The 26,320-nt window shown below is 45.9% G+C and overlaps 12 protein-coding genes across 12 annotated transcripts; 7 read left to right on the forward strand and 5 right to left on the reverse strand.

The window, feature by feature from the left end:
- Window positions 1-6,649: 6,649 nt before the first annotated feature.
- On the reverse strand, window positions 6,650-7,133 carry BomT1 (Bomanin Tailed 1). Its single transcript, XM_015184722.2, has 2 exons — window positions 7,018-7,133; window positions 6,650-6,952 (listed from the first exon to the last, which is right to left on the reverse strand). Exons 1-2 carry the CDS (start codon window positions 7,088-7,090, stop codon window positions 6,807-6,809), a joined length of 219 nt encoding a protein of 72 aa, XP_015040208.2. The 5' UTR covers window positions 7,091-7,133; the 3' UTR covers window positions 6,650-6,806.
- Window positions 7,134-9,235: 2,102 nt separating this feature from the next.
- On the reverse strand, window positions 9,236-9,774 carry BomBc1 (Bomanin Bicipital 1). The gene is made up of 2 exons (XM_002138622.3): window positions 9,627-9,774; window positions 9,236-9,565 (listed from the first exon to the last, which is right to left on the reverse strand). The coding sequence occupies exons 1-2, from the start codon at window positions 9,724-9,726 to the stop codon at window positions 9,348-9,350; spliced, it is 318 nt and encodes a 105-aa protein (XP_002138658.3). The 5' UTR covers window positions 9,727-9,774; the 3' UTR covers window positions 9,236-9,347.
- Window positions 9,775-9,817: 43 nt separating this feature from the next.
- Window positions 9,818-10,473, reverse strand: BomBc2 (Bomanin Bicipital 2). The gene is made up of 2 exons (XM_001361266.4): window positions 10,326-10,473; window positions 9,818-10,272 (listed from the first exon to the last, which is right to left on the reverse strand). The coding sequence occupies exons 1-2, from the start codon at window positions 10,381-10,383 to the stop codon at window positions 9,893-9,895; spliced, it is 438 nt and encodes a 145-aa protein (XP_001361303.1). The 5' UTR covers window positions 10,384-10,473; the 3' UTR covers window positions 9,818-9,892.
- A 519-nt stretch (window positions 10,474-10,992) lies between these two features.
- Window positions 10,993-11,371, forward strand: BomS2 (Bomanin Short 2). The gene is made up of 2 exons (XM_001361267.3): window positions 10,993-11,149; window positions 11,205-11,371. Exons 1-2 carry the CDS (start codon window positions 11,092-11,094, stop codon window positions 11,282-11,284), a joined length of 138 nt encoding a protein of 45 aa, XP_001361304.1. The 5' UTR covers window positions 10,993-11,091; the 3' UTR covers window positions 11,285-11,371.
- Window positions 11,372-12,661: 1,290 nt separating this feature from the next.
- Window positions 12,662-13,061, forward strand: LOC6898654 (immune-induced peptide 3-like). Its single transcript, XM_002138623.3, has 2 exons — window positions 12,662-12,805; window positions 12,875-13,061. The coding sequence occupies exons 1-2, from the start codon at window positions 12,751-12,753 to the stop codon at window positions 12,940-12,942; spliced, it is 123 nt and encodes a 40-aa protein (XP_002138659.1). The 5' UTR covers window positions 12,662-12,750; the 3' UTR covers window positions 12,943-13,061.
- A 700-nt stretch (window positions 13,062-13,761) lies between these two features.
- On the forward strand, window positions 13,762-14,145 carry BomT2 (Bomanin Tailed 2). Its single transcript, XM_002138624.4, has 2 exons — window positions 13,762-13,878; window positions 13,949-14,145. The coding sequence occupies exons 1-2, from the start codon at window positions 13,815-13,817 to the stop codon at window positions 14,110-14,112; spliced, it is 228 nt and encodes a 75-aa protein (XP_002138660.3). The 5' UTR covers window positions 13,762-13,814; the 3' UTR covers window positions 14,113-14,145.
- An 847-nt stretch (window positions 14,146-14,992) lies between these two features.
- Window positions 14,993-15,311, reverse strand: LOC15382870 (immune-induced peptide 3-like). The gene is made up of 2 exons (XM_004444246.3): window positions 15,170-15,311; window positions 14,993-15,106 (listed from the first exon to the last, which is right to left on the reverse strand). Exons 1-2 carry the CDS (start codon window positions 15,219-15,221, stop codon window positions 15,036-15,038), a joined length of 123 nt encoding a protein of 40 aa, XP_004444303.1. The 5' UTR covers window positions 15,222-15,311; the 3' UTR covers window positions 14,993-15,035.
- Window positions 15,312-18,189: 2,878 nt separating this feature from the next.
- Window positions 18,190-19,703, forward strand: Idgf5 (Imaginal disc growth factor 5). The gene is made up of 3 exons (XM_002138625.4): window positions 18,190-18,367; window positions 18,443-19,003; window positions 19,057-19,703. Exons 1-3 carry the CDS (start codon window positions 18,241-18,243, stop codon window positions 19,698-19,700), a joined length of 1,332 nt encoding a protein of 443 aa, XP_002138661.2. The 5' UTR covers window positions 18,190-18,240; the 3' UTR covers window positions 19,701-19,703.
- A 1,274-nt stretch (window positions 19,704-20,977) lies between these two features.
- Window positions 20,978-21,942, reverse strand: GstE10 (Glutathione S transferase E10). Its single transcript, XM_001361269.4, has one exon. The coding sequence runs from the start codon at window positions 21,865-21,867 to the stop codon at window positions 21,142-21,144; it is 726 nt and encodes a 241-aa protein (XP_001361306.1). The 5' UTR covers window positions 21,868-21,942; the 3' UTR covers window positions 20,978-21,141.
- Window positions 21,943-23,105: 1,163 nt separating this feature from the next.
- GstE1 (Glutathione S transferase E1) lies at window positions 23,106-23,857 on the forward strand. The gene has a single exon (XM_001361272.5). It carries the CDS (start codon window positions 23,158-23,160, stop codon window positions 23,824-23,826), a length of 669 nt encoding a protein of 222 aa, XP_001361309.3. The 5' UTR covers window positions 23,106-23,157; the 3' UTR covers window positions 23,827-23,857.
- Window positions 23,858-23,962: 105 nt separating this feature from the next.
- On the forward strand, window positions 23,963-24,828 carry GstE2 (Glutathione S transferase E2). Its single transcript, XM_001361270.4, has one exon. The coding sequence runs from the start codon at window positions 24,020-24,022 to the stop codon at window positions 24,677-24,679; it is 660 nt and encodes a 219-aa protein (XP_001361307.2). The 5' UTR covers window positions 23,963-24,019; the 3' UTR covers window positions 24,680-24,828.
- A 209-nt stretch (window positions 24,829-25,037) lies between these two features.
- On the forward strand, window positions 25,038-25,831 carry GstE3 (Glutathione S transferase E3). The gene has a single exon (XM_001361274.4). It carries the CDS (start codon window positions 25,103-25,105, stop codon window positions 25,769-25,771), a length of 669 nt encoding a protein of 222 aa, XP_001361311.1. The 5' UTR covers window positions 25,038-25,102; the 3' UTR covers window positions 25,772-25,831.
- Window positions 25,832-26,320: the final 489 nt, after the last annotated feature.

Consider the following 26,320-nt stretch of genomic DNA (forward strand, 5'->3'; position numbering starts at 1 on the left):
CTGGCGCTGTTTTCCTTTCGGTAGCTTTCGGAACGGAAGCGGATATTTTCAACGCGCCATTGTTATTTTTTGAGTGCGGGAAATTGTTCGTCTCATCTCGCATCCCCATTCCCCCCCCTCTCCTCTCGCCGTGGCATCATGCCGAACCAAAGCAAACGAAGCGAGGAAGCGAACCAAACGTCGCCCTTTTTGCTGGCGCTATTCTGCCTCTGCCTCTGCTTCTGCCTCTGCCGCTGTCTCTGTCGGTCTGTACGTGTCTGTTTGTGTGTGTGAGACTCTCATCCGCTTCATGCTTATCATTGTGTTGGGCTTCATCGTCCTTCTGCTTCTCCGCCCCCTTGTCGACAGCTTTGTTTGTGTTGTAAATATAATTTTACGACTCTGCCTCTGTCAGACTCGACTCCGGCTCTCTGCTGCTCCTGCTGCTCCTGCTTCTCCTCCTGCTGCTGTTGTTCTGTCAGTCATTGCGTCAGTCTGTCGCTTGTTCTTCGTCCTTTGGGCGGGCCCCCCACTTCCACTTCCACTTTCCTCCACCCTGCCACTCTGCCACCCGCCCCCACTTTCTGTTTCCCGTTTGCCCTTCATCAACTGTAGCTGCTTTTTGTCTGTCGCTTTTTCTCCCCCACTTAACATTTTATTAAGCGAAAATGCTTGTGCCGTAAAATGTGCGCTTACATGTTGCCGCCCACGCTTCCAGGCCCCTTTCGCCAACGCTTCGAGCCGCACGCACCCTTCGAGCCGCACCCTCACCCTCACCCTGCCACTCGTACTTCCTCTTCCTCTTCCACTCTCACTCCCCCTCCCCCTGCCCACTGCCACTCACCCTTAACCGTGCCCTTGGGCTGCTCTGCCGCAGTCCTTGTCGTCATTTTCATTTCCTGTGGTCGTATTTATGCTTTTTATTTGAATTGATTTTATTTCGCTGCCTTTTCCGTGTGGCGTGAGCCAGCTTATCCTTGTGCTTGTATCTCTATCTTTGTATCTGTGTATCTGTATATCTGTGTGCGTTGCGCAGTTAATACGTTGATTTCATTTTCATTTTTATGGTCCCCTTGGCCACTTTAATGATGATGTTAATGTTAATGCCATGATTATGATGAGTTTGTTCAAAACTGAACCCAGCTTCACGGCTGTCGCACTGACTACAAATTTAACCCTATGGGTGCAGTACTAAATGCGGTTAGATGGCAAGTACATATATGTGTGGTTACTTTTGGAAGGAAATTGGTTCGCTTTGTGGAGTTTGAGACCAAGAAATATCAGAACAGAGAGATTTCAATCATAAATTCATGTTATGTTGTTGTTGTTGTTGTTGAGGGGCAGATTTGAATAGAAGTTGGGACTTTTGCATCGTGTGGTGTATACCAAGGTCTTCAGCTATGTGCTACATTCGACGGAGGCCGAAATAAGAACGCAATGTTATTTAGTCTTATATTAATATTTGTTTAACAGCTTGTCAAATATTTGGTAGATCTACGTTCTATTCACGACTCAGAATCTAGAGAGAGAGAGAGAGAGCCATATACAAGAGTAGAAACACACCAAATGTTGCCCGACTATGCTCTCAACATTTTGAAGAGTTTGATCGCTGTTGCTTTTGTTGGCACATATACATGTTGATAACGTTAGGGATGGCAAATGTCATGTAAAATTATAACAGCTGGGATACTGGTACTGATATTTTCGTTTATATTTATAATTATGTGATTGTTCTCGTTAGTAGGGAACTCACTGGCTGAGAGAGAGAGAGATTCCAACAGAGATTTGAGCTCATGTGTTGGACAACTACAAATTGGCAGATTGGCAGCAGTAAGTCCTGCTCATTCTAGGCCCCAATTAATATAGCCACATCTGCTGTCCAAACTGGCTAACTTATCAGTTAACGGCGGAAGGCAGCACGTTAATGGCCTGGCATACGCTTGGGATCGACAATTACATGGCACAAAAAAAAAACCGCAAATGGATGTGACCGGAGCAAGGAACCTGGAACTTGCCACATCATGACGGGCTTACGGCCAGCAGAGCGAGGCTAATTTTGATGGCGTGAGAGAGCAGCAGGGGCAGGGGATGATGGCACCACTTAATGTCGAAAGGAGCAGGGACAGCAACCGATTGACGGCAGCGATGCCTGCGTGACAGACAACGCAGGACTCACGGATTCACGGACTCGTGATTGAGAGGTTCTGTGTCCCGCACAGAGATCCCCCCAAAAACTATCAAAGTTAATGGTACTTGAGCGGGAAAAGTTTTTGCCAGTTTTGCATTGTTTTATAATCAACTTGCACATAATTTATATGCATAAAAGTTGCTCCTTAAGCAACTGTCTCTCCTAGCTTCCCCTTTTCCGCTGTCTTCTCTCTCTATCTCTCTCAGTCTATTTATCTGACAAAAGGGAGCCGCAATGAGTAGAGGTTAACCGAGACACACCCACACATACACGCACAGCCACACACACACATTGAGAGCTAAAACTAATCTCAACAAATTATCTTTCTAGCATTCAGAGTTTGTCCGTTGCCCACATTCTGGGTTGGTTGGTTTTTCCCTTTTTATTTTTTGCCAGCGACGGAGAGCAAAGAGAAAGTTTCGAGTGCGGATGGCGGTGCTGCTGCTGCTGGTGCCTGGACTGTGTGCAGAAAGTTGATGCGATTATGATTTTCAATTTCCAGCAGTCAACGCCGAGAAGCGAGAATAGACATAAAGTCCTGCAGCTCCAGGGATAGGACAAGACAGGACAGGACAGAACAGGACGGAACAGCACGGGACAGAGCAAACACAACCGCAGGGCAGAAGGAAGAACTATAGCAAATATGATAGATGGATAATGTTGAGTGAGCGACGGAGAAGGAGACGGAGAAGCAACGTCTGCTTGCGGCGCTCAACAATAAATTGAGTTTTGCGAGTCCGAGTCCAAGTCTGAGTCCGAGTCAAGCCGATGCTGAAGCTGAAGCTGCCGAAAGGCGGCAGCTGTTCCACTCCCAAACAGTAGCGACAAATCCACAGCACAGTTATAGCATTTACCGTTGACCAGCAAACTGCCAGCAGCAGCATTAGGAGTGGAGTGAAACTCGCAAGAGAGCGGGCGTGAGAGGGAGAAAACAACCGAACTGTGTACGTAATACGTATGCAAGCGAGAGGCTTTGGCGATGCACAGTGGTTCGCGGAATGACAGGATTGAAACAGCTTAATTTGCACAGTGGATGTCGTCGCTGTTTGATTGTCTCGTACGTAAACTTGTATTGTACTCTACTTTGGTAGCCCGTAAGTTATTTATTATTTATTCCGACCTTTCTCTGGAGTAACTACAGTACATATCCTTTCAATTGAGACCAGGAATGAGTTTCTTTATGCCATGCATTGTACTACATATTGTGTTATATTTATTTGTACAACAAATTTCCGCTTTCTGGCTGTGGTCCTTTCCACTGAGCTTAAAGTCCTTTCAAAACTTTGGTGCAGAAAATTCCCAAATAAAAAACATTTTGTTCACATATTGGATTTGATTTATACAAAAATTGCACATTTTATGCATGTGTGTGTGTTCCCACACTCCGTGGAGGGGTCTCCAGTCCTGGTCTGGCTTGGCTCTGGCGCTGGCTCCGTATCCTCGTTTGCCCCGTTTATTTTTCATTCCTGTTCAAATTATATTGTTGACCATCAACAACGTGGCCCTCCCTGACCCCCCCCATCCCATCCACCAGTCCCAGAGGCAGGGCCTCGTTTTGGTTGTGTCGTGTGTAGCCATTCGTCGTTGATTTTTTCCCCCCAGTTTATTTGACTGACAGCAACACCAGCAACATACCAGCAGATCCAGCCCAGTTTCCAGCCTTTGTGGTTCCCCAAGCCCCAAAACCGACCCGAGCCGAGCCGTTGCCAGTTCGGCCAGAACCGTTCCTCTCACTGCGTGTGCAGCCCCGCGGCGGCATCAACATTAACGCGCTTCGCTGCCGCTCACCCCATAATCCTTTCAATTTTTAAACCATTTTTTATTTCAACCTTTTTTTTTTGTGTCGGACTGCTCCCTGCCCCTGTCCCTGTGCCCCTCCTACCGTGGGTAGACCTTTTCATGGAGTCGTTCCTCGACCCTTGGCGCAAATATTTATGAAATAAATACGTTCGCATTCCGTGTGCTCCTTTGATTGACGCCCGTTGACGCTGGCCGACGACCCTGAGGGGGCAGGGCCAGGGCCAGAGCCATCCTAAATCACCCTGTAGCTCACCCAGTCACCCGGCATCAATCGCCTAACGACAATGACATGTTTATCCAGGCGGCATACCAAGCCGATCATTTACACCTTTGGATCCCACCCATTCGCAATTCCATCAATTACAGCATTTAATCAACTCGGTTTCCCCAGCCAGCAGCAGGGGCCACCGTCATCTGGACCTGTCGATGCCCCATAGACAGGCAGACACTGGGAGAAATAGTCTACTAATAACTTTCCTTTAAGATAAGAACCAAAAAATTTTACACATGTCATTTTTGGAAGTATAGAGTGACGGTATACCCCATTAATATTTTTTGTTCGAGCTCATCCATCCATACTTGAGCGACTTTTCTCCAAGTGTAGCAGCAACCACAGCAGAATCGAACGATGCATCGAATGGCCCTGATGCAGATACAGAGGCAGAGACAGAGGCAGCTGGTCAGGTAATTACGTAAATGAAATCAGAATCGAGGTAAGCTGCATAATGCAGTCGGCGGAAGAGGGGGCGGCAGGAAAATTGAATGACCAGTTGATCTGGGAGGAGGTGGAGGTGGAGGTGGGGCTGGAGCTGGGACTGTGGGTTGTGTGTGGCCCGAGGGTGTGGCTTGCCAATTGTTTTCCTGTGAGTCCCTCTGTTGTGCTGGCCACGAGGACATGTGGCCGCCGGCTGTGCGAGTGTGATGGAAGATGGAACGGATATTTCGGGTTTGATTGTATAATCGGTTCATAGTCATCTGTTGCAAGAGAAGTTTAGCCCCGAGGGGTCATAATTGCAATGACAATTCCAGCACAGAGAAGGGAATACGTTCATTTCTCATCTCGCAGTCATTGCTTTGGCATGAAAGCTCCTCAGTAACGTTTCGTCCTGTCCTCTTGAAAAGAGTTCAAGATGAAAATAAAAAGCGGAAAAGCAGAAAAGCAGAAAAGCGGAAATGCAAAAAACGGAAACAAATTGCAAGCCACTTTCATTCCTGGTAGGAAGCCGCTGGGTGCAGGGGGGGGAGGGCTGTGTAATGCGATTGAAATGCCGATGGAAGATGGCAAGGGTAAAACTTTTTTTTGTGCAACTGTGCGAATGCGCAATGTGACGTACAGCAGATGAAACGAAATGAATTTAATTATGAAAAATCGCCTCGCCCTCGATGGAGTACTTAAAAAATCCAATAAATCATTCGACATCACAACCAAGAGTGGAATTAATCAAATTTTTGCCAGAAGTTTCCACTCGAATCCACTGAATCGAAAGGCAAATAATGAAGAAATGAACAAAAGATAGAGCCGATGACAAATCTATCAAGTGTCTGCAATGATAATTTTTTGTGCTGCTTTATTTGCTGAGTCTCTTCTCCCTCCCCACCTGAGTTGGCCTCTCTTCCAAACCCAATTTCCGCCAAAGAAATCAATGGCGCGACACGCTGGCGGGGGCGGGGTAGCCTGGCTGCCTGGGGCGGCCTTTCAATCCATAAAAACAAAAAAATCGTTTGCCGGCTACAACTGTCGGGCGAATAAAAATCAAATTTAAAACGTTAAGAAACTCGTCCTTCGACCCGGCTCGAGGACTGGGTCCGGATCTGGCTCTGACCAAAGACAAGAACAAACGACAGGAAGTTACCAGGGAACAGGGAACAAAAGGGACGATGGGGGGTTGCTTTTGGGGGTGCGCTGGCACACAACTAAATGTCGCAATTTTACGAGTCAATATAAAGGTGCCTGGGGAGTCATTTACAGGAGCACAGCGGTTTGCCTTTCGTTGGGTTTTTCCTGGTAATAAAATTGTTGGCAAAGAACACAGAGACGTGGCTCGACAGAGAAGCCAACGCCACCGAAAGGAGAATGAAAAACACGTGTACGGGTTTGGCTACCGGCTGAGGGGGAGGCATGGCCTGGATAAAGCCAAATATGATGTCAATTTTTATGCGTTTTGCTGAAATATGTGTTCTACCTATGAGGCATGAGCTGGGCTCTAGCCCGGAATGATTTACGAGCCAAGCTTGAGTTTTATGACAAATTTACGAGAGCATTTTGGCATGTCCAATAAAATATTATTAATATTGAACAGTGAAGACACGCTCAGGTGAACCAGCACCGATTGAGAGCTAGGGGGCGGGCCTTTCTTTTTGGCTAAAATCAAGCTCTCTTTGTACTCACTCTGATACTCTCACTGATATATCACCCTCTTCTTACCCACAGCCCTTACTCACCATCGCATAGGAAGACGCTCCCGCGCGCTCTCATTTTCTCGTCAATTTCGATCATCTCTGAGCAAGTCTCTCTCTCTCTCTCTCTCTCGCTTAGACGAGTACAGCAACGGGATACACAGACGACAAGCGCAACCGTTGACCGAGGAGTTGGACGTAAAAGAAGAAGATAACTGCAAGGGCAATAGAGATAATAGCTTTCGGCTGATTAAGAGATACTGAACTTGAAAGCCATTTCAAAAATAGATTAACATAAATATGTAGGTACATTTATTAACTTATCACAAGGCTTACGCACAGAGTGCTGAGGAATCAGAAAAGCTTCATTACTAGATTAACACCATCAACAATATGGCAAGATCGTTCGTAAAGTACACTCTTATATGGATGTATATCTATCCTAACCCCTGTAGGTGGTTTTGCTCCTCAGTTTTAATGATAACTGTGCCGTGTTTTTGGTGGCACGGAACGTACAGCCATTGCAGTTGCCGTGGACAATGATATCGCCATTCCTGACGGTAATTTTGGGTATTTTCAAAATACTGCCTGCAGTGGATCAAACGATTATCAGAGGACTCTTCAAATAAAAGCCAGTCACTAGCACTACTTACGTGCATCGCCCCCACTGACCAGGAGGGAGAGGAGCGCCAGCAGCGAGACGACCAACAACGGCATAAACTTCATTGCAACGAGAAATAAGATGACAGACTGACGGAGACTTGCCCCTGACTGAACTTTTTATATAGCTCAATCATATTTGCATGGCTGAGTAACGCAAGAACAGAAAAAAAAACCTAGAATTTATTGAAATCTGTGGATTTTCCCAACCGAGACAGTAAAAAAAATAAATCCCCCATGTGACTTGATAACCTATCCAGTAATGGGGCTGTTATGAAGCTTTTAAGCTGTTCTTTAAAACTTTCGGAAAGTACTATACTTGGGAATGTGATGAAATTAATAGACTTTGGTATTTGCTTTTAAAGAATACCGAAAAAAAACCGAGCTAAATGACGCTGAGGTTTCAATTCTCAAGAGTTCGACTGTGGAATCAGCTCCGAAATGATAAGAAAGAAACCACACCCACAAACACATGAGTTCCCTATGAGTATACATATGTATATTTTGTAGCACTAATTGCATAGAAAAGCCCTGAAGTTTTCACTAAGTTTTAAATATTTAAGGAAATATTAAAATTTAAGTGTTTTCACTTAATTGCTTAAAATATATTTAATATACATACATATAAGATGATTATTTTCAAAAAGTTTTTTATGTTTTGATGAAATGTGGAAAGTATCAAAAGGACTTTTTAATACATTTATAAAAGAGTATTCTATTTAATTTCAGTATGTTTGCATTTCAAACCTGAATATTAAATCTAACGAGGGGGAACGTTGTGAGTTGCTGCGGACACCGCAACTCTACAGTTATACCCGATACTAAGTCAGTATGGCTCTCCTCCGGCAAATGGCGCTAATATTAAACGACACGACAAAGAGTGTGTGCGAGAGAGACAGAAAATCAGTCTGAGCGTGACGTCGGGCGCTGCGTAGCCACTGCAAATTGATTTGTTCCTTTGGCTATAAAAATGACCTGATCTGATCCAAATTCAGCAACCGGATAGATATGGTCATTCTCTATGATTCTGCGTTTTTAGTTTTCTCGAATGTGCAATATTGTGGATGCAACAGATTTTCGTCCTTTGTGTGGGCGGAAGGGGGTGGGGCGAAATTTTGAGATAAAGGTTTTATAGTGAGATCTAACAGAAGTGCGGATACCAAATTTGGTTACTCTAGCTTTAATAGTCTCTGAGATTTGTGAATATCCCCAGATTTGCATCCTTTGCGGGGGCGGAAGGGGGTGTGGCGAAATTTTGAAACAAACTCGTCTCGGTCCGATATATTAGGAGTGTGAATACCAAATTTGGTTGCTCTAGCTTTTATTGTCTCTGAGATCTAGGCGCTAATGTTTTACTCTAAGCAAAGCCGCCTATGCTACCTGTGTGTTAGAGAGAGACAGGGCGGGAAAAAATGAAATTGTTTTCTTGATGCTGGCTATAATAATAATACGATCCAATTCAGATTCTGCAATCTAAAAGATATGGTCATTCTCTACGTTTCTGCGTTTTTGGTTTTATCGTATCTTTAAAAATGTGGATGCCACAGATTTTCGTCTTTTGTGTGGGCGGAAGTGGGCGGGGCAAAGTTTTGAAATATTTTTGTAGCAGTGACATATCACAGAAGTCTGGATCCAAAACATTGTTGCTCTAGCTCTTATAGTCTTTGAGCATTAGGCGCTGAAGGGGACGGACAGACGGACAGACGGACGGACGGACGGACGGACAGACGGACAGACAGACATAGCTCAATCGACTCGGCTATTGATGCTGATCAAGAATATATATACTTTATGGGGTCGGAAACGATTCCTTCTGGACGTTACACACATCCATTTTCACCACAAATCTAATATACCCCAATACTCATTTTGAGTATCGGGTATAAAAATGGGTAACTTCCTTGTACTATGCCATTTTTCTCTCAGTGTAGAATATAAATAATATCTCAGAAATTATAGACAACCACTGGATCCGTTCCTTCCCCCAATTTTAGATACCCTGCCGTTCATAGCATTACCATTTTCATCCCATGTGCCATCGCAGGAGATTGAAGAGAGTGATTTCTCCGATTGAAGCGTAATATATACGATATAGTACTAATCGAAAGCTGAGTCCTAACGAGGGCACTCATTTGGAGCTCATGTGGAGCTTATCTTTTCCATCTATCAAATAATTTCGATCCAATTTGTCAAATCCAATCTAATTTTTAATATCGTTTCATTGGTGTTCTATATTTTCCTCTTACGGAATGCTCCTTTATTAATGTCACACGGTTACGAGTACATTAGATGGGGCCTTGGGCCGTTCATTTATAGGCCAAACTCAAAACTCGTTGCGGACATCGAAGTCCTTATAGTCCCAGCCACTGGGAGTACCTTCTGCTGTGGATCCAACAGCACCTGGATTGGCATCAGGAGAGCTGATGTAGGCGGTGCCCTGTCCTGGCTTGCCCGATTCGTAGGCCTGGCCTCCGACTACCACAGTCTCGGCGACGGGGGGACTGCAATCCTTGCAGCTTCCGTTGATGACCACGGTTCCAGCTGGGATTAGAGACAGAGGGATGTCAGGGGGCTAGGAAGGGACCACCGCTCGTCGGCTTACCTGAGGCCAGGCAGACCAGAACAGCGCCAATAGCAAAGGCGAGGCTTAGATGCATCATTCTCGATCTGTGTGCAGGCGAAATGTAGTCGGAACACGGCATAGCAGATCGCTTTTAAACATTCTCAGCAGCTTCGAGTCCATACCTGGAAAATGCCCCCAAGCCAGTTCAATTTACAGGTAATTCTTTGAAATAGGTTTTCCACGAAGCTCACAGCTATCGAGCTTTGATTAATTTATTTAGATCAACTTTTAGGCCGGGCACCGTCTCAACCGCGAATGTTGCAACCGACGCAGTCGTCGTTGCGCACAACGGTTCCCGGATAGCCCCGAGAATCAATGGTAGTCACTCGGCCGCTTCCGCCTCCGGCTCCACCCAGATTGATGTACTGGCCACGAGGCTCCCACTGGCGTCTGTGGCGTCTTCCTATGTGCTGGGATCCGCCAGCCGACTGGTGCAATGTCCAGTCACCAGCCGAATCGTCGTCATCTTCATCTGATGCTTGGTGGCGGCGCCCCGGAGCGGTCTTTGGCTTGGGCTTGGCCGTTGTCTGGCGTCCTTGTCCTCGGGGTGGTGTCTTATGGGTGGTGCTTGTCGTACGGCCATCGTTACAGTCTTTGCACTCGCCATTGATGGTCACTTTGCCAGCTGCAGAGTGAAAGATATTAGATGCGTCTAGTGGCCAGCGAACGGAAACTGACCTTGGACAAAGGCCAACGTGGCCAAGAGCAAAACGGCCAAGAGCGTTAAATACTTCATAATGCGCGTGTGCAGTTGGCTAGAGCACTGTCCGCCCTGCCAGACACGTTTCTTTTATACCCGTCCCGATCGACAGAGCGATCCGTAATCTTTCTATAATAAATGCATCCAATAAACGTATGTATATAAGACGAAGTAAATGCTTGCGAATGTAAATATATTTACTAGAACTGGAAAACGTACATATGTAGATATTTTATAGACAAAGCTGAACTGTTAATGACTTTTGCTCATAGAGATTACGAAATCGCAATCCCAAATCAAGTAGGTATGTGTTTGAAATCCCAATACTTACCCTAAAGCCAAGTCCATCAATCCAACAGCAGCAGAGATTCTGTAAGATGGGTATGGGGGCTCTTTTTGATAAGAAATCGCACTAGATTCCCCATTGGGGCTTCGATGAAGACTTCGCTTGCAATATTTATATTCGTCCCTATAGGCTGTGCGCTGGAAAATCCAGAATCAAATACGCAACAAAATAATAATATTATCGGCCTGAGCGACGATCGGTGTTTTCCCAAGACCGCCTGGGTCTGGGGTTATCTGAAAGCCCACTGCACCTGAACCGAGTCGAGTCGGTCCGACGCTAAGCTGACTATATAAGATCGCTGCCGACTGGCCCAGAGCATCAGTTGAGGCACTCGCCCAGAACCAGAACAAGTCCAGATCAGATCCAGGAACAGAAACCAAACCAAAACCAGCATCAACATGAAGTTCTTCTCAGTTGTCACCGTCTTTGTGCTCGGTCTGCTCGCCCTGGCCAATGGTGAGTTAAGCGCCTGATAAGCCTTCAATATCTACTATAATTTACGATATTCCAGCTGTTCCCCTGTCGCCCGATCCCGGCAATGTGGTCATCAACGGCGACTGCAAGTACTGCAATGTCCATGGAGGAAAGTAGGGGCCTGCCACCCTTGCCCGAATATCGACCGAAGGCCATACATAGATAAAAAAAAAAATAAACATACCTCAAACTTAATACACCATATTTATGCTACCACTTTCTCTAAAAAACAAATATAAAACCTTAAATGAATCAATACACATTTGTCGTTCCAAGTTATTTCCTCACTCTGCATTCCGCATCCATATCCCAGGGAGACACTTAAATACCCTTGCAGAGGGTATTATGATGTTGTCCACGAAGGAGTATCTCCACCTCCATTAGTTGTATAAAGACATTCTTGATTAATATCTAGGACTAATGGGTCACTACTACACTAGTTTAATGGGGCTTAAACAGGCGGTATACGACTAAAGAACATCTAAAGTACGATTGCTTTACTCGTATAGTGTTTATTGGTTTGAATCTGTTGCATTTCAGATTTTTCTGTAACAAGATGAACAAAATACCCCTCTTTATCGGAAAAACTCTCTGTTATAAATAATTTGATTTGCATAACATCTAGCAAGACTTGACCCAAAAAAAAGATACGATTGTCTGTAATTGTAAACAGAGAACCAATTTTCCCGTCTACATATATGCACAACCAGTCCTGACATTGGGACACTATAGTGGTCCTGGTACTCATTTTCAATACATAAATAAATGTACATAGGTATGTATCTAACTAGTGCAATATCTTCCTCTTCCGTCCATCCTCTTGCCACCTTAAACCATATTCCATTCCATTTCCATGCCACACTGTCTGTTGCACTTCTCTCTCTCTCTCTCTCTCTATGTATATTCGGCGAAACTATTTAAATTATACTCTCAGGTTTGAATATTGCTTGTTTTGCCCCCTAGAACATTTCAGGTTATTGATTTAGTCGCATTTTCAATATACCTTTGGAATTTGTAAAACAAATTCCTGCATTCCGTTTATTCGCTATTTATTTCCATGCCACACCGTCCGTTACAGCTCTCTCTCTGTCTCTTTATTTTTAGCCCTTAACACAGAGAAATTCTAAAAATTACACTTTTAAACATGCATATTGCTTGTTTAGATTTACACTCAATTTAAGCGTTTATTAATTCATCAGAATTGAACCTGCTAAAGTTGGTATTTAGATTGTAGAACAAGTCGTTTTACTGGGAAAACAAATCAGGTTTGCGATCTCGGTTCAGCTCAGCACGTGAATCGAATCTAGCCTCTGGCCGTACGAGTACTTGTTTACGCTCAATTTCATTGAGACGTTGCACTGCACTTGGGGAATTTGTCTGGGTTGTCCGCATCGGGGTGATGTGGTTCTCGGAAATTCCCAGTGGATGCGCTGCCTTTTCCCAAGCCAGCCACTGATAAGCCTCTGATTGCGTCCAGGCTCCAGCCCCAGCTCTGGGGGCTCTGGGGGTATAAAAGCTTAGCTTTACCTGGAATTCGGCATCAGTTGTCTGCCTGCCGTGCACCAAATCTTCACTAATCCACAATGAAATTCCTTTCGCTTGCCTTTGTCCTGGGCCTGATGGCGGCTCTGGCTAACGGTGAGTTGAGACAAAAATACATAAAAGTGTATTTAAATTTAATTATGATATTTATTTGTGTGTGTGTAGCCACGCCACTGAACCCCGGAAATGTCATCATCAACGGCGACTGCCGCACGTGCAATGTGAGGGCTTAAGGTAGTCGCAGTCGGAGGATCGCTACAATCGGCCACAATGAACACAACACACCGCCACATAATATAATGTCTTATGCCTTAAACTGAATTTCTAAACGAACACAAAATATATTTTAAAATGAAATCGCACCTATACTATTTTATTTTAGGAGGGAAAGTTTTTGTAGTTGGTTTTTAGTTGAACTTTTTCAATAACTATTAAAAAAACTAGTAACATATTCAGCTATTCCATTTTAATACACTGTGCCAATGTGTTTTATACCCCAACCTCGAAAATAATATAGGGGGATATTAGGTTTGTGCAGAAAATGGCTGTGTGTAACGCCCAGAAGAAAGCGTATTGGACTGAATAAAGTATATATATACTACAATGACCAGTTGATAGAGCCAGGTGTGTCAGTCCGTCTTGCTTGACGCCTAGTTCTCAGAGACTATAAGAGCTACAGCAACTATCTAGACTAGGAACTAAGGAACTAAAATCTGTACCATCCTCACTTTTGAAGATACGAAAAAACAATATATAGCATATCTAGCAGACTGCAAAATCTGGATCAGATCGAATTATTATAATAGCCAGAAGGAACAGATCAATGGGCAGTGTCTATCTCTCACTCACTCTTCGTCGTGAATGTGTGTGCCCTCTGACGGAGGAGACCCATACTGACTGAGTATAAGTGTAGCGTCGCGGCCGTGGCAGCGATTCACAACGTTTCTAGGGAACTTTCTTTATAGATGTATGTACGTTTAATACATAGATGTACATATGTATTCGCTTGAATATAGATCAATACTATAGTCAGTATCAATATAAAAGAACAAGGCATTCGTCTGTTTGGAAACAGATTCCGTTCAAGCCCAGCCCCGAACCGAGCATGAAATCGATCGGACTTGCCTCAGCAGTGCTGCTACTTTGCTGCCTTCTGGCTGTGGTCAACGGTAATTGATATTCCAGTGGGTGACGTGACATCTCTATTAAGAGGAAACAACTCTCTTTGTCTAATTGCAGCCACGCCCGGCAAGGTGTATATCAATGGGAAGTGCATTGATTGCAATCGACCAGACGGTGACGACTCCATCGTTATTCCCATGGAACCCCGTTCAGGGGCAATGTCGTACGCCCTTACTTCTGGAGCCATGGTATTTGGAGTACTATATCATCTTTGCAGCTAGTTAAATGTCTAATAAAATAAATACATAAATAAAGTTTCCATTATAAAAAGATTTTGGGTGGAAAATAATTGACTGGGAGATGCAGCTCTCAAACTCTTTTTGAGTCCTTTCTGGTATTCCAAATTGAAGAAGGGATATCTTGTTGGAAAGCATTGGAAACCTGAAGAAATCCTACTAAATTAATCTTACTACAAATAGTAGTGTTCTCTTAAGCCTGCATACTCATATCAAATAATACTCATATTATCCTTTCGAATCCCAACCATGTGAGGCGGGAATCAACAATTTTTCACTGATCAACGAGGGTATATCCCAAGATGCTGGTATATTTAGTATGTACTTATGGATTATATGCATTTAAATATGTCCAGCAGAAATGCTGATAATAAAGGCTAATAACCTTGCAGTACTGCCCAAAAATTACCAATTGAGATGGTCTCTATCTGACATTGTTTGCGGATCAGCTAATCATTAGGATAGCTGTACAGACAGGCGGACAGGGGGGATACAGATGAACCTATTACGAGGTTATTCTCTAGTACGTACAGCGGCTTATCTATTGGAAAAGTTCATTTCGGGGGGTATTTCCCAATCCGATTTGACTTTGCCCGCCATACAATTAAAAGTATCGCTATCTATGATCGTCGTTGGATTTTGCCAGAGAGAGGAGCAGCTGTTCCCCGCAGAAGGATTGTACATTTTGCACATTTTTGGTGTCTACCTCAACCAAATTCTGGCCTTAGTAATCCGCTGACGTCTGATACCATTATACTACATGGACCTTGCATATATGTAGTGCAATGTTGGTGGGAGCAAACGTTGTTGGTGATGCACTGGCTGCAGACTGGCCAAAAGAATAGCTAAATAAACTGCACTAGAAATGTATTTTGTTTGTTTTATTTTATTTTTGCATGATTCACGACTTAATCGCCTCGTATGTTGCAAACTTTGCAGTCGCCGTTGATGATCACGTTGCCGGGACTCAGGGGGTTGGCTAGACATAGAAAAGAAATCCTTGCTTAGTACGGGGATCCTCAGTACGGGGTCTCCCACTCACCGCTAGCCAGGGCCAAAAGGCCCAGAACGAAGGCAATCGACAGCCACTTCATGTTGTAATTGATTCCGGTGCTTCTTGGCGGCAACTAATCTGACGTTCGGCGCGAACAGGTCTCTTTTATAACCTCATCTGGCGCTACCAATCAACAGTAAAATGCGCAATTTTCAAATTATATACATATGTACAAAGCTCGGGCTATGTGGGTATATAGCAATGCATTATGTATTGTGCCTGAGGCCATTGCTGATAGCTTCACTGCGTCTTGATTTGATTCGGGTTACACGTATATTTCAATACTCGCTGGCGGTGAACTCGGAATGATCTTTTGAACACTTGTCAAATATATATAGCGATGCATCTGATACACTGTGCAGCAAATAATGGTCAAATAACGTTCCGTTTTCATTTCTACATCGAGCAATTACATCCGCTTCGTCTTGCATTCGGCTATGAACCGATGAATCCGCTTATCCGAAATTGCTGATTGGTCCAAATTGGTATGTGTCATCGGGAAAAATGCAGCTAGCTATAATTGAGACACCATCAGAATCATTGAATGGCTTGCTCATTGGCACGGATCTCGATTCAAATCTGTTCTTGAAGACCATTAGCTGATTCAATGCCTGATTCCAAATAGTTCACAGTACTGCGGCAAATGGTTTGCCGGGTCATCTAGTATATGTATATAAAATTAAATAACTCTCTATTTGGGAATCATAGCGAGAGTTCGACTGAATATGAATAGGTTTACGTAGGTTTATTGTTTGTACTCCCTTAAATACCGGAATTTTAGTACTCATCAACCAAGCTCTAAGCTCCTAAAGCTCCGTAAAACGGCAGCTTAAAATTATTTTTCTCCCTTTCAAAAATAAACAAAAACTATTTACGAAAGTTTAGTTCGTTAAACTTTAAAAACTACTGGGAGGACTCTAAAAGCCCAAATTGAACTGGTTCAATTCCGTCTGTGTAAGTGCTGTGGCAGGAGTATATGTATGTTCCGCCGCAGAAGGTACTCGTAAATGGACGTGTCTGTGGTCGAATTAACTTTTCCGGCACAAGTTCCTGTCCGTCCGTATGAGTTGGCTTACATTGTTGGCAATTAAGCGAATGATTCAAAAAAAGAGCAGACAGCCAGGAGGCCGAAGCCCGATACTCTATCTATGTATACGATATATTTCGATGCTTCTCAGAAATATAGAAATATATGTTGTGATAGTCTGAACTAAGTTTTAGTTTGCTTTAAAACAGACAGAAAGGCCTTCAAGGTTTCCGTGCAAAATTTCTTCGAGTGGTATTGGTGAGTTCTGTGGAGGGCTGCCCGTGAGTTCGGATCCCTTTCCCCTCGCCCTCGCCCTCGGAATGGCACACAGAAAGGGTTTAGCTCTCTCTCTCAACCAACTTCCACTCACTCAGTGGATTACGGAACGGCGCGTTTGTGCGTGGGGTAGAGAGAGGAGAGTGGCGTATGCTTTCGGAAGCCCACACAGATGCATGTGAGTCTCCACGTGCACGAGTATTATTTGTATCTTTGTGTGGACGTACGCATGGCGGACACGTGTGCGTTAACAATTTAATTACATTGCGGTGTGGCGGGAAGCTGCCACATGTCACTCGGCTAAGTTAATACCCCCTTCAAAAGGGTATTCAGGTATTAAAGACTTTCTAGGGAATGTTTACCCCACCTTCAGGCATTAGCAGAACGCCTCTTGAAGCTTAAGCTATTACTTATTCATTTTTTTCTGTAAGACTCCTCCAAACTATCGCGAGTGTGTCCACTAAAATAGAGTATACATTGATCCATTGAGTATCCACCTTCACGCGTGTGTTTTGGGAAGGATGTAAGGGACATTGTGCACTCTATTGGTTGTGGTTTTTCATTTTTGAAGTTGATTTTCCTCTTTATACATGATTTGTTCATACATCCAAGAACTACTTATAAAGACCCCTGCAGAGAATGTGCCAAATTTTAATGCCGAACTTTATAGTGTATCTTTCGGTGGATACTCCGCCTCCTGAGTTCTACTTGTTTTTGCCTTCGTTAGTTTTATAGTTCTTACCATTTGGCTTTATGGCCTTGGCCTGTTCATAAATTTAATGACGGTGTTGACTTTTTCTCAGGGGTGCAAAAGTGAAGTTTAAACAAATGTCAAGCCAATAAAATAAACACATTAGAAGAGCCCCAAATTATTTCAGGGCTCGTTGGGAATTAGGAAACCGCCCAGCTGGCCTCCGCTCGAAATAGTTATTTCCAAAAGAGTTAGCATTTTCCTAACCACAATTGGGTGGACTTTTCCGCCCCACCCAAGTAAAAACTGACCAGAGAGTGCACACCTGTTTCAGCCACCACCTGCCTCCAAATACCAGAGCATTCCCCTCACATGGCTTACTTATGCCACCCCTTGAGTAACGTAGCTAATCAACTGCGAACTCAAGAGATGTGAGGCGGTGGAGGCACCGGCCATGGACACTCACTCGTCCATGTCTGAGTGGTGACCCCGACCCCTGTGGTGTTTTGTTGTGTTGCTCTGGCCAGGTCATGCGGAGTGACAAATCCTCATGCTGTTGCTGTTGCTGTAGTTGAGAGCTTTAATGTGTTTAAGCGCTACGAGCTCAAACAGACATTATTGTGCCCGGTGAATTGGTAGCGTTGTGCTTAAGGTGGGCGTTGAGCCATGGAAGTGGAAGTGACGTATCCACTCCCCTCTCCTGATGAATGCTAGGAAGTTCCCCCTCTCATAGGGGTTGTTCGTTTGGACTGGATGTAGGCGTGTATTACTGGTCTCAAATTGGGGATTTGAGGGGAGGGAAAAAGAGCTTTGATGATTGGTTTCAGCGGGTGAAAAATTGTATCAATCATCATGCAGAATAATTTGAAAAGCTTATTGCTTTTCAAAAACAATTCTGGGCAGAAATCAAAACCCAGAACACCACCCAGAGTACCCGGTACGGGTCTTATCAGCCCGCTTTGTTTTGGCGAAGCTTTCCAGCTGTGACCGGGGATCATCACAACAAAACTCAGTCCCTGATCAGTTCGCAATAGATCTTCACGCTGGACAGAGGCTTGGAACACCATGTTGCCCCAAAGTGTCTTCTACAGAGCGCTAATGCTCGGCTCCTTCCTGTGCCTGCTGCACGGCAGCTTGGCCGAGGTGGGGAAGCTGGTTTGCTTCTACGATGCGGCAAGTTTTGTGCGGGAAGGTGAGTGGGGACTTCTAATCTTTTTGTGCCAAACAGATCAGAGGTTATCTGTCTCTCTCTCTCTCTCTCTGGCAGGTCCAGCACAATTGTCGCTCGTTGAACTGGAGCCTGCACTCAATTTTTGCAACTTTCTGGTCTACGGCTATGCGGGCATCGATGCGGAGAGCCACAAGATCAAGAGTCTCGACCCGGAGCTGAGCTACAATCGCCAGCATTACCGCCAAATAACTGCACTGCGCCAAAGGTTTCCCCACGTTCGGTTCCTCCTCTCGGTGGGCGGAAATCGGGATCTGAGCGCCGAGGGCGTGGCAGACAGCAGTAAGTACTTGAGCTTGCTGGAGCAGCCGGAGCATCGGAGCGCCTTCAGGGCAAGCGTGGGGGCGGAACTGAGCAATTATGGGTTCGATGGCCTGGACCTGGCCTGGCAGTTCCCCGCGAACCGGCCCAAGCTGCAGCAAGGGGTGCTCAAGCGGGCGTGGAGTGCGGTCCGGGGATGGTTCAGTACGGATTCGGTGGACAGCAAATCGCAGGAGCACAAGGAACAGTTCGCCACTCTTGTGAGGGAGTTGCGCAGGGACTTGCAACCCAGTGGCAAACTCTTAACCCTCAGCATGTTGCCGCACGTCGACGCAGAGCGTGAGTACTGAGACCAGGGTCCGCTTCCAATGAATGTATCCCTCCCTTCACAGTTTTCATCGACGTTGCCTCGGTGCTCGACCACGTGGACTTTGTCAACCTGGGCACCTATGACTTCCACACCCCGGAACGAGATCCCAAGGTCGGCGATCTACCCGCCCCGCTGTATGCCATGTACGACCGCGATCCCACCCACAACGTGCAGTACCAGGTCCAGTACTGGCTGAACCAGACATCCCCATCCAGGGCGGACCAACTGCACATCGGCGTTACCAGCTACGGGCGCTCCTGGAACATGACAAGGAACTCCGGCATCACTGGCTATCCGCCCATACCGGCGGCGGCCGGGGCGGCTCCAGCTGGCAAACAAACCCGCATTCCCGGATTACTCAGCTGGCCAGAAATTTGTGAGCTGCTTCAGCAGCAGCCCCAGGACAAGGAGGCGCCCCAGCTGCGAAAGGTGGGCGATCCCACGAAGCGGTTCGGCATCTATGCCTACCGCTCGGCAGATGATATTGGGGAGAATGGCTTGTGGGTGGGCTACGACGACCCCACAACAGCGGCCATCAAGGCCGGCTTTGCCCAGGCTCAAGGCCTTGGCGGAGTGGCCTTCCACGACGTGTCCCTGGATGACTTTCGTGGTCAGTGCGCGGGCGAGAAGTATCCGATTCTCAGGAGTATCAAATATCGGCTATAGGAACTCAAGAAAGTGGTTGCTTTCATTAATTACATTTCAAGAATAAAAAAGAAATAGTGATTCCAGTTATGGAAGGTATATTTTAGGAAGGGGATTCTGTTCCCAAACGGAACTATATATTTGCGAAAGCTCAAGTTGGGGAATTTGAAGTTTTCTTCAGATGCCCCAAAAGCAAATCGTAACTTGCCTCCTTCCGGGTAGATTCGGTGCGGAATAGAGGGGGAGGCAAGAATGCGGACCCGCAAAAAAAGGCAGTAAAAACCTAGGAAGTAAAGCGAAAAGGTGATGTGGCGGGGGACAGGCGTAAAGCAAAGTAAACTTACCGAATGGCATGGCAAAAAGGCGAGGAGGAGAGGCGGCGAGGGCAGGGTTGGCATGGACAGGACACGGCCCAGCACAGGGGAAGCAAGCAGGAGGTCGGTCTAAAGTAAAAGTTGAAATTAAACCAATTAGTTTCCTGCCACCATCCTGGGAAACGTCGCGCCGGAGCTGCAATGAGGCGCATAAAACCAGGCGGCAAAAGGACCAACGCAGCAGGTACTCTTAAGTCCTAGAGATGTCACGGTATGTCACGAGGGGTCGCAGTACTTATCGTGTGATAGTAACGATAGTTTACTTTCTTTTTATCAGTATGCGAGTAAAGCGGCGAGAATCATAGTCTATTATACTCGTAAACAATGACTGATGGCACTGAATGTTAGCAGGTTCCATGGGTTTTTGATTTTCGGCTAGCTTCCCACCCTAGTTATAGTAGAAAAGTAATTTTCCAGTGGATTAAATCGAATGGAAAACCGATCAGCTGTTCATAGCGTACTATAGAATCGGTCACACATCGGGTATCGGGTACAGAGGTCCGTGAGTAGCGTGAGTGGGCGAAGACTGTACCTGCGCATCGCTAGCTCATTTCCTTGGGGGTTGAATATCGGACTTCTTACACCAGGCAGGTAGACGGGGTTGAGCTGCTTTTTAAGAGTATTTTAAACGACGGAGCGGCCTATGGAGTGGCTTGAGGGAGTGAGCGGGGTCTGGGGCTGTGGCCGGGGCTGGAGTGTAGATAAGAGGCGCCACGAGGGTGAGGAGGGCGAAGCGGACTCGGCGGATGGCGCCGTCATAAATTAATTATGATTTAACAACTTCAGCATGCACGACACGGCACGGCAGGAAAACTTTGCGCTTTTCATTTGTACCCCAACGACCGCCCCACACTCCCGGGTTCTATGTATTTTGTGTCGCTTTGTAGGAGGAAAAATTTTATAATTTTAATGAGCGCAAAAAAGTTTGAAAGTTTTTGACTGTGTTGCCATTGGAAGTGCATCTGACAAGAGGCACCGGGCAGGGGAGGCAGTAAAGTGGACAGGCGAACTTTATTTGGACTCGTGTACAGGTATATGTAGGTATATCAACAAAGAGGAGCCACTTCCGAGGACCACAACGAGTGCGCTCACTGCTTGCCGGCTCCGCTCTTGATGTCCTCGAAGGCCTTCTGCCAGAGCTTGTCGAACTGCTTGGGCAGTTTGGCGCGGACCCTTTCGGCGAGCAGGCGGGCGCCACGCAGGTTGTCCTCATCGTAGTGGGGCAGGGTGGAGAGGCGGGCCAGCCAGGCGGACAGCTTGGGATACTTGGCGCCTTCCACGGGGCAATAGCTCAGGTGCAGAGTGCTCACGGTGGCGACCACACTGAAGTCGGCGATTGTCAATTGGCCGCCGGCCAGATAAGGATTCTCGCCGAGAAACCGCTCCAGATGGGCGTAGGCTTCGTGAAGATCGGCAATCCGGTCCTTGGGAACTTCGGGGGCATCGTTCTCCTTGAAGAGGGCCCGCTGCAGCGGCTTGAAGCAGCCGTGGAAGAGCACACCGGTCTCGAAGTGCAGACGCTGATCCACCACCGCCCGCTGCAGCGGTTCCTTGGGGTAGAGGGCATCATCCTGGGCATACTTGTTCACGAGATAGCCAATGATGGCGTGGGAGTCCCAGATGCATGCCTCACCATCCTCCAGCATGGGCACTGTGTGCTGTGGATTCTTGCGCAGCAGTTCCGGCTCCAAGTGCTCGCCGGCCTGCATGTCCAGTCGCCGGAACTCGTGCTCCAGCTCCAGGGCGCGCAGCGTTAGAAGGACAGCCCGCACCGGAGGACTCGTCTCCGTGCCATAGAGGACCAGATGAACCATTTGGGAGAATTTGGGGCTGCTTGCTTGCTAGATTGAGATTCTGAACAGACACTGAGCCACGTACCACGGACGGAAACAGGGCACCCACGGACCCAGCCAGTGATTAAACTGATTTTAAACTTTAGATTAGATAAGATTAGATACCACACCACCAAAACAGAATTTGATACTTATCACAAAGACGTCATAATGCTGCAAGTTTAAGTTTTGTCTGATTGTTTATTAATGCCACAGATTAGTCGGACTGAGACTACTGCCTGCCCCCAACCCCCTCCCGACCCAACTCCACGGCTACCACAATATTTGCTCACCTTTCCACATGATTTATGTGACTTTGTTTTATGCATAACGATGTACATTGTACATACGTACAGTGGAGCACAGATCGAATAAATATGGTTAGAAATCACACAGCGTTGAATCTTATACAATATTCGGGCAATATTTGTATTGTATATGTATGTACATATGTACGAACAGGGTTCTTTCCCACGAGAACCATCACCTTTTTTCTATTATCCAAATATCTGCCAAAAATCATCACAAACGGTCTAAATTCTAAATCACGGCGTATAAACCAGCATTAAGCCAGCTAATAAAGTAAAGTATTTCTTAGCCAGTTTGAAGGAGCACAACAGTTTTAAAAGATTTAAATAGTAGTCGGAAAGCTTTAAAAGCTTCACCTGCCGAAGCTTCAGCCGTTAAAAGCATATCTAAGCTTGTTCAAACTTGTAAGCTCAGCGGCCTGTAAATAGATGTATGTACATACATGTGTGCATAGAATATGTTTGCGAGACGTAGGCTTGTGTTAGTGCCATGAATAGGGAATATTGGAACAGTGGGAAGCGAGAAGAGGAGCTCAGTCAGAGGAGAGGTAGAATAATATTCGTTTCATGCTGAGTAAACAAATACAATTAAGCTCACAAACGTTATCGCATACGAGTTGAATGCGAGGCTTAACCAAACACATACATATGTAGATAATTATTTACATACATACATATACACATTTACAATCTTGGAAAAAATCGCAGTTCTGACGAAATTAATTTGCTGGGGGGCTTGATAGAGAGAGATAGAGAGGGCACTTCTCAGTGTAAACAAATTTGTTTGACTGAGCAAGAGCTTTATTCATTTTTGCCGGTAGTGTGTGTGTGTGTGCTGTGCTCACTCTTTCGCTCTGCTCAAAGCTTTCGGTAGATAAGACGTAGATAGATGCTGAAATATAGAATAGAGTGCGAAAGAGAGATCATTTGTAATTGAAACGTTCAAGTCCGTGGTAACAGCACAATGTCGAAAAATATAATTCTGTATGGAATAGATATGAGCCCATGTGTTCGGGCTGTCCAGCTGACACTGAAGGCACTGGAGCTGCCGTACGAGTACAAGGAGGTGGACCTGCAGAGCGGAGAACATCTCAGAGAGGAGTTCCTGAAGAAGAACCCCCAGCACACAGTGCCAGTGCTGGATGACGACGGAACCATCATCTGGGACTCCCATGCTATAGTGATCTACCTCGTGGACAAGTATGGAAAGTCCGATGAGCTCTATCCAAAGGACCTGGCCAAACGGGCCGCCATCAACCAACGGCTGTTCTTCGATGCCAGCGTCCTCTTTCCCTCCCTGGCCAATGTCAGCGGGCCCTTCTGGGTGAACGGAGTGAAGGAGGTGCCGCAAGAGAAGCTCGACACCATCCATAGGGGTCTAAAGATGGTGGAAACTTTCCTGGGCAGCAACAAATACCTCGTGGGCGACTCGCTGACACTCGCCGACATCTGCTGTGGACCCACGGTGACCTCACTGCCAGCAGCCGTGGATATCGATCCTGCGGTGTATCCCAAGGTGACTGCTTGGGTGGAGCGCCTCAACAAGTTGGCCTTCTTTGAGCAAATCAACAGAGCCCCAGCAAAGAACTACTGCGACTTCCTCCGCAGCCAGTGGACCAAGCTGGGTGCATAAATGTGGGAAATAAATTAAACCCAACCGAGAACATCTGTTTATTTAATATAAATTGGAGCTTACACAATTGTTTGTTCATTCAAATTCATTTGGGGACGCCTTTCTAGCTTTTCCCTGAAGCCCCATAAGTTTTGAGTCGGCAACGGCCTAGTTTCAGTAGCATTTGACTCTTGACTTCTCGTCTGTTCGGACCATGTCGGATATTGTGCTGTATGGAATGGACATTAGTCCGCCGGTGAGGGCCTGTTTGCTGACTCTGCGAGCTTTGGGCTTGGCCTTCGAGTATAAGGAAGTCAATCTCTTCGCAGGGGAGCATCGTTCCCCAGAGTTTCTGCAGAAGAATCCCCAGCACACAGTCCCGTTGCTGGATGACGGCGGAGCACTCATTTGGGACTCGCACGCCATCGTCTGCTACTTGGTGGACAAGTATGCAAAGACGGACGAGCTCTATCCCAAGGATCTGGTGAAGCGTGCCCAGGTCAATCAACGTTTGTACTTCGATGCTAGCATCTTGTTCATGGCCCTACGCAATATCAGTGTTCCCTACTTCCTCCACAATGTGAGCTTGGTGCCCAAAGAGAAGGTGAACAATGTAAGCGAAGCCTATGGACATCTGGAGACATTCCTGGGCGAAAGTCCTTACGTCACAGGCGATACCCTAACCGTAGCGGACCTGTGTTGTGCGGCTACGGCTGCCTCGCTGGCCGCAGTCCTCGACCTGGACACAGTGAAGTATCCCAAGATCGCGGCTTGGCTGGAACGCATCTCTAAGCTGCCCCACTATACGGAGGACAACCTGCGGGGCGCGAATAAGTACATTGGCATGCTAAAGGGATCTTTGACCATTGTGTAATAGCTAAAGTGTTCTGTTGGATAGATACATCTCATATCTTTTAAAATAAGAATTGACATGGTTTTACGGTCGTGACAATACAGCCAGCCGGCATTTTTATCAGTCCAAATTTATTAATCTACACAAATAAACATGAAATTTTGACCAAACCTGATTGTGTTGATGTTCTCGGACTTTCCATTAGTTAAGCGCCGAAAGAGAGAGCTTTTACCCATGATGTGTCACCATCAAAGAGGGAATTTCAACATCGAAGAGTGAGCAGACGGCACGCCACTCCACTCCACTCCCTTATAAAGTGCAGAGTCAGCATAGCATTGCAAAGCTCTCTTCGGACAGCGTCTCTTCCGAGACTATATAAAGCGCACAAGGTTGGACGAATGAACCATAGAACAGTCTCGTCTCTTACCAACTCCGAGCAACAATATGGGAAAACTTACTCTTTACGGCATCGATGGAAGTCCGCCAGTGCGCTCTGTGCTCCTCACCCTGAACGCCTTGGGTCTGCCCTTCGAGTACAAGGTGATCAATCTGTTTGGCGGCGATCATCTCAAGCCGGAATTCCTCAAGATGAACCCCCTGCACACCGTGCCCACACTGGACGATGATGGCTTCTACTTGTACGACAGTCACGCCATCAATGCCTACCTAGTGGCCAAGTACGGCAAGAACGACAAGGAGTCTCTCTACCCCAAGGATCTCCAGCAGCGGGCGATCGTGGATCAGCGTTTGCACTACGACTCCAGTGTTTTTGGCAGCACCGCCAGGGCAATCACGTTTCCCCTGATTAGGGAAAACCAAACCGAAATCGCCCAAGCCAAAATCGACGCGCTTTCGGGTGTCTACGAGACTCTGAATTTGTTCCTAAAGAGCACCGATTACTTGGCTGGAAATAACCTGACGATTGCCGACTTCAGCGTCATCGCTGTCCTGTCGGGCATGGTGGTTTTCCTCGAAGTGGATGCCAGAAAATTCCCCAATCTGGCGGGCTGGGTTCAGCGTATTAAAAAGTTGCCCTACTACGAGGAGGCCAATGGATCGAAGGTTACTCAGTTCACAGATTTCCTCAAGAGCAAGAATTTTACAATTGTTTGAGATTCTTTTAAATAATTTTAGTTTGTAGCAATACTCGTATTTGAATAAATTTAAATTTATGTATTTATTCAGTCTTTGTCCTGAGCATTAATTTCAGAAGCTTACAGAAAATACAACTTTTCGTTTGGATAAAAAAATTGACTAAAAAACGTCAACAGTTTGTTGTAAAAGTAAAGAGAGAAAGCTTTTCCACACTTCAAAGGTGCCTAGTCATTAAAGCTCGCTCCCAAGGTAACGAGGCAATATTGACATTGAACATTCATAAATATTTCACGTATTGGCAGTAAATAACAGTGACGCTTATGTTTCTCTTTGGAAACAACTGGTAAATCATAAAGGCACTTTCAATCCCTCTTAAGTTAAGAGAAGCTAGCCCCAAGCTGTTCTGAAAAAACCACAACTATGCCTCATTTTGTTTGTTCCATTCGAGTAAAAGACGGACGATCCATGTACCATTGGACTATTAACATTTTAAAGTACATTATCTGTCTTTCTTGATTACGTAGGCAGAAGAGGCGCCTTTGGGGAGCCACATGCGTGGACATTCAA

This window comes from Drosophila pseudoobscura, chromosome 3 (genome assembly GCF_009870125.1).
Source record: "Drosophila pseudoobscura strain MV-25-SWS-2005 chromosome 3, UCI_Dpse_MV25, whole genome shotgun sequence".
Taxonomy (NCBI): domain Eukaryota; kingdom Metazoa; phylum Arthropoda; class Insecta; order Diptera; family Drosophilidae; genus Drosophila; species Drosophila pseudoobscura.